The 17,107-nt window shown below is 44.1% G+C and overlaps 1 protein-coding gene across 1 annotated transcript; it reads left to right on the top strand.

Moving 5' to 3' along the window:
- The first annotated feature begins 2,219 nt into the window (after nt 1-2,219).
- fbxl2 (F-box and leucine-rich repeat protein 2) lies at nt 2,220-16,220 on the top strand. The gene is made up of 14 exons (XM_080484999.1): nt 2,220-2,824; nt 6,588-6,649; nt 9,527-9,581; nt 10,248-10,322; nt 10,585-10,679; nt 11,190-11,354; nt 11,452-11,578; nt 12,671-12,745; nt 12,863-12,993; nt 13,318-13,378; nt 13,515-13,559; nt 13,894-13,950; nt 14,075-14,287; nt 15,076-16,220. Exons 1-14 carry the CDS (start codon nt 2,795-2,797, stop codon nt 15,181-15,183), a joined length of 1,299 nt encoding a protein of 432 aa, XP_080341125.1. The 5' UTR covers nt 2,220-2,794; the 3' UTR covers nt 15,184-16,220.
- Nucleotides 16,221-17,107: the final 887 nt, after the last annotated feature.

The following is a 17,107-nucleotide window of genomic DNA, read 5'->3' as shown; positions in this document are numbered from 1 at the left end:
TCTGAAAATTATATGAGTGAATAATAGAGTTAATTTCCATCCATCTTCTATGGCGCTTTATCCAATTTAGGGCCACAGAGCTCTGGAGCAAACCCCGATTTCAATATGTGAAGCCAGGTACACCCGGAACAAATCGTCAGTCCATCAACGGGGCTCACACAGAGACACAGACACTCAAATTCACATACACTAATGCATCTCACAAGCATATTATTGGCCTGTGGGCAAAAGGAACGAGACCCAAACCCATGATATTATGACCATGAGGCGCAGCGTGCAGCCAGAGGGTTGTACTGTGTATCTCATTATGCAGAATCATCCAAGTAGTGTTACATATAACTGAGACCTTGTGGGATTTGACAGTTACACTGGACTATCAGAAGAAAATTGTATCATTGTTTTTATTATTTTTATAATTATTAGAAATACATTATTATTATTATAAGTATATTATAATATTATTATTATTGTTGTTGTTGTTGTTGTATTTAACACTATGATAGCTATATTACTGATACTTCATGAATGACTAAAGTTGAAAGGGAGTTTCCTTTCGTGTGTTAACACTGATTTTAACAGCATGTAGCCCCCAGAAATTGTTGTACAGCAAATATCTTGTGACAATGAATTGCTGTGCAGAATAAATAACACTATCAAAGAGCTCCCTGGGCATCATGAGTACTTTAAGTACACCGCAGATCATACTTATGCACTCCTGTGCTAGAGAAAGACTTCCCTCTTTCAAAACTGCACCTCATTGTACACAGTGCATTTTACACCGTAAAGCAGAAGATAAACTGAAAGATTCCACAGGAAAAAGGAAGAGGAGCCGGCAGGTGGATTTGTGTGTTGATCAGCATCATGGAGGAGAATTACAAAAATTGTTTTCAACAATTGGTCTGTAATTATCACCGCTGATACTTATTTCTGTTATTTTAAACTTGTGAATATATGAACTGCATCACTGTAATAACAGTCAATAAGAAAAACATATTAAACGAGATTCATTTCAAAAGCTGCAAAAAAAACCATTAGTGAATATTAGGTAGAATGAAAAAATCAATACAAGATGCCGGATGTGTGTAATATTTTTCAAATATATAATTGGAAAAGGTATAATCTGTAATACTGTTACTGTAAAACATAGAAAGATGTCTATACGTGACATCTGAATGTTGCAGAGAAATCTGGAGTTAACAAGCCTGCCAACTAGTTGTAGCTTAACCGCTTTTGTTTATTTATCGATATCAATAATCTACTGTGTGAATGTGGCTTTTATTGGTTTCTATTTACTGAGCATTCATTGTGTAAACCTGCGGTTGCAGGGGTCAAAGGCCCATGCCTGGTCTTTCTGTGTGAAGTTTAAATGTTGTTCACATGATCCATGTGTGAATGTTTCTCCTCTCGAGTGGATGGTTTGGCTTCATAACTGAATAATCACTGTCAGTGGTTTCTATTCTTTCAGTATGAATGTGTCTTAAATGTTTTACCAACGTATCTCACACTGATCACTCTTTTCACTGTCAAAGGCTCCATTTTGTAAAGACCACACATATTACACATTTTACATCAACTATTCTATGGATGCAGTGTGCAGCCCGGCACAAGCCCAACTCACATGTGCTGACATTAGTATGTAAAGGCTTTCCTTTTTATCTGCCTGGGCGCCTGCATTTCAAATGATCTGAGCACAGCCCTGCTCATCATCAGGTTATGTTATCCTGCTGAGCTCTGGCTGTGAACTGATGGAAGTCTGCAGTCTCTCTATGCACGGCACATTTAAAAGTAAGAGTAATACCGGGTCGCTTGATGTGAGGTTATCCCAGGACAACACATTGCTGTAATCCGCGTGTGTGTGTGTGTGTGTGTGTGTGTGTGTGTGTGTGTGTGTGTGTGTGTGTGTGTGTGTGTGTGTGTGTGTGTGTGTGTGTGTAGGTGGGAGCCGAGGCGGTGTTACAGATTTCTTCCGCAGAGGAGAATCTTGTACTCTGGATTTGGGGTCCACAGTTGCGGGTGTCCCCCCCCCCGCCCCCACCCCACCGCCGGTTCGCGCCAGGTCACGTCCCGATGCCGCACCCGGTCACGGCCGCTCGGCTCGATAACGTCCAAAACGTGACCTCGTTGTGGTCATTTCCCCCCCAAATCCCTGCAAGAGCCCACAATCAAAACAAATCGACCACGCGTGCTTTTCCCGCAGCAATGACGTCACGTCGGCCCGCCCCTTTCCCCGCAAGTAAACAGAACACGGAGCGGTGTCGGCGGCGCGCGGATCGCGTGAGATCTGCGTGGGGGTCCACGCCGTGAAGAAATGACCGGAGACGCTCGTCCCGCGTCCCCCGCGTGTTTTTCCTAAACTTCTGCGTGGATTTCGGGGGGTCGAGCCAGCTGACTGGAGCTGGAGCGATGAAGGGAGAGGCGGAAGTGAAGTCACTTGACAGACCGTCCATGTTATTATTGTTATTTTGGTAGCCCAGTGTGATGAGACGGGCTGGGGAGCCGCCGCTCTCCGACACAGCGTTGACGTTACCGCAGGCCGGCCCGGACCGACGCCCGCACCGCCGCTGACCCGGGGACAGGAGCCTCGCTGGCGGCCGGGGGTGGAGGAGAGGAGAGGAGAGGAGAGGGGAGGAGGGTCTGAAGACCCAGCTCCAGCCCCGTGGCTCCCCTTAAAAAAAAAAAAAAAAAAAAAAAAAAAAATTGAAAAGAAAAATAAACACTCGACCCAAAATAAAACGGCGACAAAAACATTAACGGCGCTTCGACGGCGAGTAGCAGCGGACGAGCCGCCGCAGACATGAACGGTATCACCAAGGGCCGGTTCGAGGTATGACAGAGGGAGTGGACCACCAACGGTTAAACTGCTTGTTTCTACTAGACGTGGGAGTCGTGGGTCTTGTATAAGCAAAGTGTGTGTGTTTTTATATATATATGTATGTGAGTGTGTGTGTGTGTGTGTGTGGTCTGCTGCTCCGGGTATTACACGCAGTCACAGGAGCCGAGGCGTGTTGTTGGTCAAGGGTAATCCGAAATCCTGTTGTTGTCCTGCCGCACCAGAAGACAGCCAGCGACAACATGGAGCTGAGGACTGCGGGACCAGGAGGGCTGTGGCCGTGGACAGTCAATATATCAGGGCCCAGGCTGTCAGCTGAGGTTACGGGCTTTCAGGAGACGGAGTGACAAATAGAGAATACCAGCAAAATGTAGATACATGGCATAATAATTAGTCATCAGATTACAGTTGAACACTGTGACACGTTTTTAATACCTGTGAATGACAGGTGCCACCGGCTGGCATTTCTACTGTATGTATGGTTACTCCCTTGGTAGTCTCAAAGCTTTGTGTCCTCCCACAACATCTCCAGACAAAAGTGTTAAACATTCTCTTCTGTTTGTTAGTCTGTTTCTTTTTTGGTCCAGGTTTTGCTTGTCATCCCCGTGTGTGGGTTTTCCTAACCAAACCCCCCAAAAACATGCATGTGAAGGCAATGAGTGTGTGTGACTGTCTGTCTCCGTTTGCCCTGAGATGCACTCGCAATCTGTCCAGGATGTACACACAGTATTCAGGAGATAGTCAACCCCGATCAGATCCAGTGCCCTGTGACACCGAATTAAATAAACAGCCATAGAAGATGGACGGATGGATAACATCTGCCCTGATCATAGTCCTACTTGTCTGTATTTATTGTTATCGGCGCTTAACAATAATGTAAGGAATTTCGAAAAAAATATACTACCACAGAACTACACGATCGCAATAATATTTCATTATGCAAATTATTGAGGTTTTAGCGAGTGGTGGTGTAACACTTTGTCATATGTCGAGGTGTTCCTAATATTGTTTCCCTCTAAGTCAATGGCGCCCGTAATGTTACAGACACTTTTTAATTTTAGACAATATTATCTCCGAGGAAGTTATTAAAATTTTTTCCTAAATTACAACATCACAAGGAAAATGTACCTTGTTATCTTTAAATGAGCTTTCCTCTCCCCCAGACATTCAGTTTTCCTCCCACAGTCCAAAGACGTTGCGTTTTAGGTGAATGGGGTGATTCGAATGTTGCTGTGAGGTGTGAATGTGAGTCTGTGGGACTGTCTGTTTGTCTGTGTTTCTTCTGTGATGGACTGCTCAGTCCCCCACAACAGCAGGTTGGATGGAGTGGTAAAGTGGATGTATGGATGGAGGATTTCTCGAAATTGACCATAGGTGTGAAAGTGTGTGTGTGAGTGTGTGTGTGTGTGTGTGTGTGTGTGTGTGTGTGTGTGTGTGTGTGTGTGTGTGTGTGTGTGTGTGTGTGTGTGTGTGTGTGTGTGTGTGGTTTTCTGTCTCTTCGGGTGAGCTCTGGTGAACTGTCCCCGGGTTACCCTGCTTTTTTCCCACTGTAAGGTGTTTAAGGCTCCAGCTTTGTGAAACCAAAAGTTGGGACTAAGCGCTGCAGAAGATCGATGAAATCTTTCCTTTAAATGTTAACAAGCCTTTAATGTGCGTCCTAATGTCTACCAAGTAATAACCATTACGTTTTGTCAGCTTTCCCTTCACGTTTTGGAGTTAAATCACCTGGTTCAACTGGTCCGCCAGCTGTGGTTCATCTGGAACGGAGCACATTGTTGAGATTCTTTTTGATTTGACTTGATAGTACTTGACTTCCTCAGTCCGGTGTTGGCATGCGTTGTTGGTAGTATGTGTCTATGTGTGAGTGAATGAGAGTGGAAGGTGTTAGCGGTGTGTGTGTGTGTGTGTGTGCGTGTGTGTGTGCGTGTGTGTTGCCATATCAGTAGATTTCTCAACAGAGCTGTAAGCTTCTTAGATGTGTACGGTGGGAAACCAGCCTGTGTGGGTTGTGGCGTATCTGAAGGACTGACTTGTAGCCCCCCGATGACACACAACCCCTGGCTGGCACCAGGCCCTTCTCGCTGATGTATTGCACGCCTGAAATTGGATGCAGTACATGACCCGGGTCTAATGGCTTCACGTTTGCTTTAATGTCGCAGTGAAACTCTAGATCTGAGCTATGCAGGTTCCATCAACAAGTTTGTGCATTGACCCTGTTGTACACTGTCGAGGAACAGGAATATGACTGCAGAGCAGAGCTCCCTGCTTGGGAATGCTGCTTTTCTTGCTCTAGGAATGAGGGCGCCAATATGCTTGAGATGAAAACTTCGTGATGCCAGAATGATTCAAACTAAAATAAATGCACTCCTTTTTTTTGGTGTATTTCAAGACATAATCTCAATCTCCTGAATTGGCATTTCAGTCATCTCATTAAGTTGGGACAAGCTGCATTTGATTAAATGGAATATTGTTGTTCGTTTTTTATTTCTCATTTTTAATTTATCCACTTGTATGAAGCTCTGTGAGCTTCTTGGCTTCTGTGTGACGTGAAGCCATGTTTCTGTGGAAAGAGAGGTCAGAGGTGGCCGATGTGTTACAGAGGTGGTTTGGAGTTAAGTCTTAATTTAGTTTTAATTCCTAAGCCACCTCTGGCTTTACAAGAGAGTCAATACGCTGAGTCCTCGTCTATCGTTTACGACACAATAACACTTAACTCGACTGTCTGTGCATGTGTGAAAGCATTATCCACAGCAGGTGTGTATAGGGAGCAGTAAAGAGTTTAATTCTGTCTTGGTGATGGTTATTCAATATTTCCAGAATTCGTCAAGCAGAGATGTTAAAATTCAAACCGACAATGTTAATATTTTACCGAACTTCAGCTGGACTGGCTTTTTCTTTTTGAGCTCACTTCCTCTGAAATGGATTTCATTTCCTCACTCCTCCTGCCCTTCCTTTCTGCAGTATCACATTGACGCTATGACTTTTATACAGGTTCTCCCAGTTCTGTTGGCCATATTTCAGTTTATTTGTTTGTCCTCTCTTTCTCACTCAATTCTTCCTCCCCGTCTTCCCTGCACTTTGCTGCTTTCTGTTTCAAGGAGGAGGCGTCTGTCGTGCAGCTCGCCACAGCTAGAAACAGACTTTTGCTTATTCCTGTGCCTTTTGTGCTTTTACATTTCAGTGTTTGCGCGTGAAGCAGCAGGGAGTCTCCCCTCATTAGGCAGGGTTTTCTGAGTCTTTGAGGATACAAGTGTATCGCTGGCAGGATGCGTGTCTGCAGACGCACAGTGAATGTGGGTGTTTGCCATAATTTAAATTCATGGCTGACTACAGGCCCACCTGATTCTAGAATGTTCTGCTTCTGTTCTGCTCCGCGCGCCGAGAGGTCTGACTTGAATCACCTGGGTGTGTGTGTGTGTGTGTGTGTGTGTGTGTGTGTCCCACTCAGCAGATGGCCAGACATCCAGCGAGTAGACTAATTGAGATAAGCATGCCAACAAGCTGACCAGGCTAACAGAATTATAATCTTGTAAGGAGGGGAAGTGGAAAGCCAAATGTAGCCCTGGTGTTTTTATTACAATGGCTTAAGGAAGCGACCACTTATATCTGGGAAGCCACTGTAAACACGATGCGGTCGTCTGCGTTTATGAGTTGTATCCATGAGATGATGCATGAGATGCCTTGCCTTGTCATGGCCACTCGTACATTCAAAACGGCAAACACCTTGATTGTTGTTGTTTGTCTTGTGTCTCGGCAGGTGTTCTCAAACAGCGATGAAGCCCCCATTAACAAGAAGCTCCCCAAAGAGCTTCTTCTTAGGTAAGACTGAGAATACACAATTTCCTTCACCCATTCACACTCATTGAAGACAACACAACACAACACAACACAACACAACACAACACACCCCGGGACAAGGGCTTTAGTCAGACTTACTCATTATCTGAAGCAGCCTCAAACTGTGTGTGTTTGATTTGTCACTCGTTGTGTATCTGTGACGTGTGTTAGCTCCTGTTAACTGTGTGACCTACAGACCAATATTTTGTCCCACAGCATCTGCACTCGATCCATAAATCTAACAAACCCTTCACCCCGCGTCTGTGTGGATTTTTGTCTTTGGGTGTGTTTGATCACAAGTCGAAAAGGATGCACCTGCATGCAGATCAGCTGATGTGTTTATTTCTGCACTTGAGAGGTTCATGTTTTGTGTGTGCATGTGTGAAACACTTCTGGGCAAACAGTGTGTGTGTGTGTGTGTGTGTGTGTGTGTGTGTGTGTGTGTGTGTGTGTGTGTGTGTGTGTGTGTGTGTGTGTGTGTGTGTGTGTGTGTGTGTGTGTGTGTGTGTGTGTGTGTGTGTGTGTGTGTGTGTGTGTGTGCGCCCGTGCTATAAATAGCTTGTCTTAGCTGGTGGGGAATTCCGCAGTGCTGTGCTCTTCTGCTGCTCCATCTGCACTCCATAGAGACTACCAGTATACCCATTAGAAAAAAGAAAAACTCTCACTGGTCGGCTGGGAAAACCTGAGCTCGCTTGCACACACACTCACTGGCAACAGCACACTAGTGAGTCACATGTGTCATGTGGAGATAACTACACATCGGCTGTGAGGAAAACTTATTGTGATGGCAGTAATTCAGATTTTTAAACCATTTAAAGGAGAATGACTTAAGCTTTTTTATATATAAACATGTAATGTCGTTTCACTCTGAAATACTAAACTACCCCCCAGAAAGCTGCGCTGGTCGTGTTGGTCACTTTGGTGCAAACAGTACGCCGATCCAAGGTTTTGACTGCTGGCAGGTTTTAGCTCCCAATTTCTAGAGGTAGTCGTCGCTGAGCCCCGCTCTGTGGGAGCATCCTGCAGGATAGGGTTCCCCAATCTGTGGAGATATGCCACTCCAACTGGTTGCAGATTCTAGTCTCGATCTTTCTGCCTTGATAAGTGAATTTAATTGAATGATTAATTTATGAACCATCCCGCAAATGTGGCACTTTAATGTGGAAACAATCAGGTTGAACGATGCTGTAGGATCTATTGCCTACAAGAAGCCTTCTCACAACGAATCAATAATCTACCAAACACAAGCTTCCTTACTCTTTGTTCAGTTATTAATTGGCACTCTGATAAGTAATCGTCGTCATTAGCGTTCCTGTTTATGTGTAATTCATCACTGACAGTGCCTGACTTGTTTTCGTGCTGCTTGTAAACAGCTGTTATCTGGGCCAGCGCTGCATGGATATAAACTGTGAAAACTGTGCTGCCACATTAGAAGAACTTCATTTGACAGACAGGCCTCAGAGTGAAGCCGAGTCCTCTCACCCGAGAACCGCTGACTCAGCATCTTACCCACCACCCAAAATTCATGTCTATGTTGTTACTATGGCTACCAGTCCCAGACTTGTGGCGGAGGCTCGACAACCTCTTATCTAGCCATGCATGAAGGGAGGGTTGTACATTTTGCCAACAAAAGGAACTGTGCTTCATTAGGTTCTTGCTGTGTACCTTGTCCAACGAAGTGGTCCTCGCCGGGCCTGGTCAACCACAGCAATCCGAGCTATTAGCTTATTTTTCTTCCTGTCTGTGTTCAGTGGCGGCATGACTGCTTCCCAGAGTGTAGGAAAACAAGAAACACAGGTCGCTCCTGATGTTGTACATCTCTGTCTGGCTTTGTTGGTCAGCTCTTCCTTTCTGTTGTTTCTCTGTCTCTGAAAATGTCCATCGTGTGAATTATCTGTGCTCAGCAATCTCTCTTCGGGTTAACAGTCCTTAACTGTACTTGCCGGGCCAGATTGACTGATTGTGTCCCTGTTATTATGATCAACGGAATTCTTACGTGGTTCGTAAAAGACCTCTCTCGCTAACATAATGGGAAGTCAGATTGTATTTGATTGAAACAGACAGTCGATCAATGATTAGCGTCGAAGCCATTAACCAGTTATTAGAAGGGAGGTCGATGAGCTCCATTGGTCAGCTTCTCCGGTGGCCTGCAATGACTTCAGTGAGCAAAACTATATTTGTGTAGCTGTCTCAGCGAGTTGCTCTGTCAATTGTTGCTGCGTCCACCCCAACACAAGACTCTGGTATAGATTATACAGGCATGTCCCAACATGCCCTGGCCCTACACATCAAAACACACAGGCTTTGTCTGTCTATATGAAAGAAACAATGGCCTGCCCCTGTTTCAGAGGGTTAAAAGGACATTCAGACCCCAGCTGCACTCAAAGCTTTGGCATCAGGACAGCTCTCTGAATACCACACATTTCTATAGATTCCCCTAAAGTCCCTTCTGTGAACAGCCACAGGCTGTTTAATGGCTGAGTTTAGAGAGGGGTTGTGCATATTTGGCTTCATCTCTGTATGCGAGCGTGCGTATCCGCCAATATTTGCATATATGTCTGTCCGTCTGTCCCGGCATGTCTGTGGCCTTGCCTGTCTGAATGCCAGAGATTACTCATTGGCAGATTAATGGATTGAGCTGACCCAGTAGCCGGCTGCATGCGGCCCTTTGTGGCCGGACGGCCCACAGCTCAAACACTGGCTGTGGGGCTCTCCTGCTCCCAAACACAAGGGATTGTTCTGCTCTTACATTAAAGAAAAAAAAAAAAAACATTTGCCAAAACAACATGAGAAAGAAGAGTCAGAAACAGAACTGTGAATAATCACTAAACTCACCCTCCTTTTTCTCTCTGTTTCTAGAATATTTTCCTATCTCGATGTGGTTACACTCTGTAGATGTGCCCAGGTCTCCAAGGTAAGCACCTTCCGAAACCACACGCTGTGAACAAACAGACACTTTTGTGTATATATTGAAGAAACTCTAAATTATACTATAAACAAAGGTCAAGCCAGTGTGTTATTTCTGGAATTCTAGAAATATCTCCAATATGGTGCCCTCTGCTGGTTTAGTGTAAGTGAAGCATTGCCTCAGCATTGTGCATTGCAGCTGAAAAGCCTTTTATGAATGAGGTATCTGAGAAATGACAAATCTTTGGCATGCAGACTGTGAATGCAGAGCTGCAGCGGCACGTTTTATTACAACAGCTCTAGTGTGTTCTTAAAAGGATATCAGAGTCTTATGATAATCTTTGACAATGTGGCATAAGACTTTCTTTGTTTTGTCATTTCTGGATAATCGGTTCCTAATTTCAAACAGTGATTGTTGGATCCTTATTTGCTTTGATTTATTACACTATGTTTTGAACATCAGAAAATGTTGACAAAAGATCATTTGCCCGACTCGGGGTGTTTTAATTAACTTTCTGACACGTCGATCAAATAATTTGAGAAAAGCTCGGGAAAGCTGGTCACCTTGTATTTCTCTGTATAGAAACCTGGAGTGCTGTGCGATTTGTTTTGTATTATCTTGATGAAAATATTCACGCCTTTTCACGCTTTCCACAACCGGTCAACCTCTCAGGCGTGGAATGTCCTGGCCCTCGATGGCAGTAATTGGCAGAAGATCGACCTGTTCAACTTCCAGACAGACATCGAGGTGAGCTGCGTGTTGGTGTGACAGGAGAGGAGGAGAGGCGCTCGGCCTCCAATGGACAGTACTTGTGTGCGTGCCCGTGTTTGCTGCATGGGCGCGTGTGTGATTGTGAGCGCTTGTTGAGTAGCATTATCCAGCCCAGGGCTTAGTGCTGGGTCAGTAGGCTTTGGTGCCGACTGTGACGTCGTAGCTGATCCTGTGTCCTGTGGCCCAAGTCATGTCACTCTCTCTCTCTCTCTTTCTCTCTGTCCCCCGTGTCTCTCAGGGCCGGGTGGTGGAGAACATTTCGAAGCGTTGCGGAGGCTTCCTGAGGCAGCTCAGCCTCAGGGGCTGCCTGAGTGTAGGAGATGCCTCCATGAAGTGAGAGTCACATTTTCTCCCCGACATGCTGCGATGTGATGAGCGAGCCTCTGCTTTGACTTTCACCAAGTGTCATTCTCTCGTTGAATTGTTTAGTCTCTGTGTTTAAACTCCCAGCAGCTTCTTCTGTCCTCCGTCCCAAGAGACTCTGTGCAAAGAACTTTGTTTTTATTCCATTTAATCTCACTTGACTGTGGACACAAAAAGAAAACAAACAAAAGAAGATTTTTATTTATTATTTTTTTTTTTTGCATTGTCTACATGCTTTTACTTGCAGATCACTATCTACTAAAAGCAAAGAATTTAAAGAAGCAAAAATTGTTCATCTTTAGTCTAGGAGAAATACACATAAGAAAGAAATGTGCTTCTGCTGTACAGAAGACTCCCTTGGGTCGGTAGATGGCTTTGTTAATTGGATCCTGAGCAACTCCCGGCATCTGACAACTTATTTTTTGAACAAAGAGGCTCTTGAGAGATTTTCATTCTCCTCTTTACTGTTGTCTTTTCCAGGACGTTTGCTCAGAACTGCAGAAACATCGAGGTGTTGAACTTGAACGGCTGCACTAAAATCACAGACAGCACCTGCCTCAGTCTCAGCAAGTTTTGCTCCAAACTCAAACATCTGGATCTCACTTCCTGCGTGTCCGTCAGCAACCACTCCCTCAAGGCCCTCAGGTAGTTCAGGCGCACACCCCTTTTATGACTTAACCTGCACACACCCTTCTCGTTTACCCGGCGTGCCCTCCCGTGTTTTGTGTTTATCCATGTTCAGTGACGGCTGCAGGATGCTGGAGATGTTGAACCTGTCGTGGTGTGACCAGATCACACGTGACGGTATCGAGGCCCTGGCCAGAGGTTGCACTGGTTTACGAGCGCTGTTCCTCCGAGGTTGCACACAGGTACAGTGATATCACAAAGTCCTGCTTCTTTGGTCCCCATAGTGGGAATTCTTTGTTTTTTTGTTTTTTTGTGAGTTATATAAGGAAGCCTTTTGACCTGTTCCTCAATGGTTATGTTCAACTCAAAGATGCATTGTTAGGATTCTTGTTTTTACACATATACACCCTCAAATGTTAGAATTGTTTTAAGTACTGCATCAAACTCTTAATGCATTAAAATGTGCAATTTGCACTCTTAAGAATGTGTTCTTCTCTTTTTATGCAAACAAGGGTCTTATGATGTGGAATTAGTTTTTATTTTGGTTCTGCTGAGAAAGAAATTAAATGCTAATGATAAAACAGCCCACTAAACAACAGATATGAAGCAAATCCCGGACTGCTCTTCTTTTACTGCTGAACAATCACAGCAGACCTTAGAGAAGAGAAATGTGCTTTTTTTTTTCCTTTTTTTTTTTACCCACTTGACGTTTCCCTCCTTTGGTAATTTTCAAATCACTTGATATTTTTTTTTTGTCTTGGTTGTTTTCTGTTTACTTTTTCTCGACAGAAAATACACTTTCTGTAGAATTTGCATAGTTGTTCCCTTATTCAAGCATGCAAGGAAAAAATATGATGAGATGCATATGAATCAGCTGTTGGGGTTTTTACAAATGGCAGTAGCTGTACATCAACATCATAAATTAATTATACACATTGAAAAACAAAACAGATCAGGGAGCTTTTTATGTTTCATCAGACAATAACCAGCATTAACCAGCATCCAATTCATGATTAAACATCTTATTCATATATCATCTTTATCCAGAGCAGCTTTTTGCGCAGTAAGAATTTCACCTTTTGACAAAATAGGAAGTGAAATTGCTCCTTGAAATGTTTTGCAACATGTTTCTTAATAGTTTAGACAAAACACCTGAAGGCTGTAAATGTTGGTGCTGCTCCTCAAACAGCTTTGAAAATAATTGTATTTACACTTTAAACATCGTCTCGCCCATTTTGGAGCCGAAATTGTAGATTATAAAAAAAGAAAAATTCGATGTGTGTCTTGAATCCTAACTGTTTTTTTTTTGTTTTTTTGTTTCCATTTTTAACCAGTTGGATGACGGAGCTTTGAAACACCTTCAGAAAAACTGCCCAGAACTCACCACCATCAATATGCAGTCCTGCACAGTAAGACAAACATTTGATCGAGACACAATGGGGGAGGCAGAGATAATAATGCAGAGAGGGACGCGTCTGTATGCTTCGGTGTTTTTGTAATTTGTTTTGTCTGTCCCTTGCCTCCAGCAAATAACAGATGAAGGTCTGGTCAGTCTGTGCCGAGGATGCCACAAGCTGCAGATCCTGTGTGTGTCTGGCTGCAGCAACATCACTGATGCCTCTCTCACTGCACTGGGACTTAACTGTCCCCGACTCAAGTAAGATACACACACACACACATACATCTGTCCCACCATCCTCCTCAAAGACAAACAGACACTGAGGCATTGTGACTATAATATCTAAAAATGGTCCGATCATTGACTGTATTGGTTATAGGATACAGTATTCTATACAGTACCTCGTGTCCTCAGCTATCGTGAGTCTCAGGCTGCAGATCTGAGTGCAGCCAACTCTGTCTTGCAGGCCGGATGATAAACTATTGTTGTAAACTTAAGTAAACACATTAAAAGTGTCAAAACGGTACTTCCAGTAGCACACAGCCAAAGTGGTCTTCACACTTTTTGGTTTTATGTTTGAAGGATTCTTGAAGCTGCACGATGCTCCCATGTTACGGACGCTGGGTTCACTGTGCTGGCCAGAGTGAGTCTTCATTTTGTTTGCTGACGACTGTTTTCTCGTCTGCAGGCTGTTTATTACAGAAACCATCCATTTCATTTTGCTCGCTCTCGGTCAGATACAAAGCTTTCTTCATAAAACAATGTGTTTGTCTTCACAGAATTGTCATGAGCTTGAAAAAATGGACTTAGAAGAATGTATTTTGGTAAGAGAATTTCCGTATCCAAGCCCAAGATGGTAGGTGTGGTGTGTGATCTTGAGGAATTATTGGCTTTCATTTGTTTCTCTGAGTAGAGATCTAATTATACACTTCAATTTTGTGAAATAGTGTGACTTGTCTAATTCTCACACTATTAAATTTTTTTTTGCCAGAAAACACTCAAAGAAGTGACACAGGGAAACGTGTCAGAGAGTCTCAAAACAGAACAAAACAAAAACATGAACGCACACACATGCCGATGAAGACTTGTGCTTTGAGCCTCGCAGCCGTCCTTGGACATGTGAGAACAGTCCGTTAATCAAGTCTGTCCTCTCCTCAGGTGACAGATAACACCCTGGTTCAGCTGTCAATCCACTGCCCTCGCCTGCAAGCACTGGTAAACATTTACACCCGCAGGTCTGAGTGTGTGCCAGCTTTTGTCTCAGCCTGTCTTTATGCCCGTTTGAGCTTTAATCCATCCGCCTCTGCGTCTCCATCTCCGTCTCCCGTGCCTTGGACAGTCCCTGTCCCACTGTGAGCTGATCACGGACGACGGCATCAGAGCCCTGAGCAGCAGCACCTGTGGCCAAGAGCGCCTCACCGTGGTGGAGCTGGACAACTGCCCCCTCATCACTGACGTTACCCTTGAGCACCTGAAAAGCTGCCATCGGCTGGAGCGCATCGAGCTCTACGACTGTCAGCAAGTCACCAGGGCCGGCATCAAACGCATCAGGGTCAGTGGGCGTGATGAAAGCACACGTGTTGGTTTTTCTCATGTTGAATGAGAGGTTTGTGTTGAAGGTGAACTACTTACTCTTAAGTCTCCCGTCTGTTTGTCTCTGTGTTTGCCCTCTGATGAACCATGTGTCCAGTCCTACCTTCATCAGCGCCGGCTTTTTTTCCCCTTAAGTTGGAAAAAGCGGTATTAACGATCGCAATTCATATCGCTTGATATTTCTTTATACATATGTGAATGCATCCACCAACTAGTGTGCAAATTATGAACATATGTCTTCATTAGTTTCTGAATTATGGAGCTTTTTAAAGTGCCAAACATCAATAAGTGATCGCTTTTGATGTGAAATGAGAGAATATTACATACTGTATCTTCAACTTTGAGACGGTTGACTAACAGTTGTATATTTGCTAGGCTGCTTCTTCACAAAATGTCTTGTTGTGACATTTATCATAATTTAACATGTTTGACATTATGAAGTGTTGATGGTAGTGGTCTGTAATAGCTTTACTCTGGACTATGTCGTACATAGGTCATTTTTGCAGATTATAGCTACTTTTTAAAGCCTCCACATCTCATGAAATAAGGAAAGACATGAGCATGAAAAAGTTTTCTTTTTTGTGTATGTCTATATGTATATACTTTTAATAATTTCTGGTCAGTCTAAAAGCTTCTGCTAATTTTACATTGAAGGATCCATCTGACTTCGAATGGTTTTTGTTTTTGTTGGGTTTTGTTTTAACCTTCTTTCTAGTACTTTATTAATGCATGTTTTTCCCCACACAGGCCCACCTTCCAGAGATCAAGGTCCATGCCTACTTTGCCCCAGTGACACCCCCTCCGTCTGTACATGGAGGTGGCCAGCGTCTGTGCCGCTGCTGCATCATCCTCTGACAGTGGAGGGCCAGGGGGGGCCACCTCTGTCTACAGGTCCTGCTGCTCTGAAATGGGCTGACATAGGGGTTGGGGGGCGGGGGGGCTGGGGTAGGCGTCGGGGAGAGGAGGGGCTGGACCCACTCACTGCTCCTGATCACTGATCAATACAAAGACTGATCGCCACTACTGATCCCTGATCAGTCGAACCCGCCCCTTCTCTCTCCTCTTGCTCACGCTCACCAATCAGCACTTCAGCAGCCCCGGGGCGACAACGTGGAGGGAAGAAAATGAATGGATGGATGGACTTTCTCTCTTTTTTTCTCTTTCTCTTGTCTCATTCTCTCTCTCTCTCTCTCTCTCACGCTGTAAAGACCAAAAACAGGTTCTCCACTCCATGCGTCTCCCCACAACCCCCGACTTCCCCGTGTGTGGGTGTAAAGGACTGCGCCTGGACACCTGCAGCCGGGGGAGTCTGAACATTGGAACTGAATTACATTAAGTTCAAACTAAAGAAAAAAAAAAGAAAAAAAGATGACGTTGTCATCTAGGACAGCCGCTCACTCTGACTGGAGCGTCATCTCAACCGATCACGTGACAGCTCTATGTGACCATCCTGTGATTCATTCTGCGTTGACCACCAAGCACCGAGGCAGAGGAGAGCCGTGGGCTGTGGGGGATCCTCAAGATATAAACATTGAAGCTTTGGCGAGGTCAGCTCAGCTCTGTGGCGTGGACGAGTTGAGAATGAAACAGGGCTTACAGACTCGGACATGTGACATATTTGTGCATCGAAGAAAAAACTTCTGTTGAGATTTTGATTCTGTTTGTACAAAGAATGTTTTGCAAAAGAAAAAGAAAAAAAGAATTACACTTACAATAACTCACTATAAAAAAAATTGGGACGGCCAACAAAAGATTTTTTTTTTTTTTTCAGTGCTTACTGTAATTGTCTATGCCTGTCTGTTCACAGAGGGAGATATGCTTGTCTTTCATTTCGAACTGTAAAAGAAATACTGTTGCTGTTTGACAAAAAAAAAAAAGGACCTATGATTCAGACCCTTGGTGTCTAAATGCACTATGTTGACACTGTATGCTGCTGGGATGAGAGGCCTCTCCTGTGTACTGCGTGGTGACGTTGGCTCGTAGGCCCTGATCCAATCCTGTCAGTAGCCCTGCGCACTTGCTCCAATATGGCCACTCAAAGCATTTGTTTACAGCATGGATTAGGTTAGCACCACAGACTAACTTGTTTACATCAGTAGATTTCCAGTCCCGCACTGTTCAGGGTTAGTTGTTACACATACTCTGTGAGATTAGTATGACTGATACAAGGCATTTCAAGTGGCCACTGTTGGGATTATTTGCTGTGTGTATTTGGATATCAATCAGGGCTAATGTTGGTGTTACTTTGCTTTAAAAGTGAAATTGAAATTTGTGAAAAGCTAAAAAAAAAAAAGCATAAATGACTGAGCGAAGGCACTTCAACTCTTTGACAATCACATAAATGTGTGTATTTGAAAGTAAATTTTTCTATAGTTTTGTGTAATTGTCAACTTACTGATGATCCTCAGTGTACTCCTAATAACATTTAGGTCTCAAGCAGCACACGGGGATTTCAAATTAGCTTTGGAAACATGTACGGTGACATCTAATGTTGTTAAATAGCCCTCAAATGCTCATTGAATCTGACAAAAACACACCTGACATCAGGGAAGTGGTAAGCAGTGACTGAGAAGGTCCAGAACTAACTATTTATCACGCACTATACAGACACTCCTGATCAGCACGAACTCAACAGTATCCGCCATGTAGGTCTCTGCATGCAGGAGACGTTAAAAAAACACACCACCTAATGCACTGAAAATACAACAAAGAAGAAGCAGCTTTTGATGTTGTGCTATAGAAGAGACTGGCAAGTGCTTGAAAACAGGGGAGACTGGCA

This window comes from Lipophrys pholis, assembly GCF_963383615.2.
Source record: "Lipophrys pholis genome assembly, chromosome: 17".
NCBI classification, from domain to species: Eukaryota; Metazoa; Chordata; class Actinopteri; order Blenniiformes; family Blenniidae; genus Lipophrys; species Lipophrys pholis.
The sequence above is the reverse complement of the archived record's forward strand: the minus strand, read 5'-3'. Positions and strand labels throughout refer to the sequence as shown.

What these genes read in the sequence shown, in the direction of transcription:
- fbxl2 (XM_080484999.1), top strand. Translation starts at nt 2,795, where the DNA reads ATGAACGGTATCACCAAGGGCCGGTTCGAG. An exon ending in GGTTCACTGTGCTGGCCAGA is followed by an intron (nt 13,379 to 13,514) that starts GTGAGTCTTCAT and finishes TTGTCTTCACAG; the next exon opens with AATTGTCATGAGCTTGAAAA. An exon ending in GCCCTCGCCTGCAAGCACTG is followed by an intron (nt 13,951 to 14,074) that starts GTAAACATTTAC and finishes TGCCTTGGACAG; the next exon opens with TCCCTGTCCCACTGTGAGCT.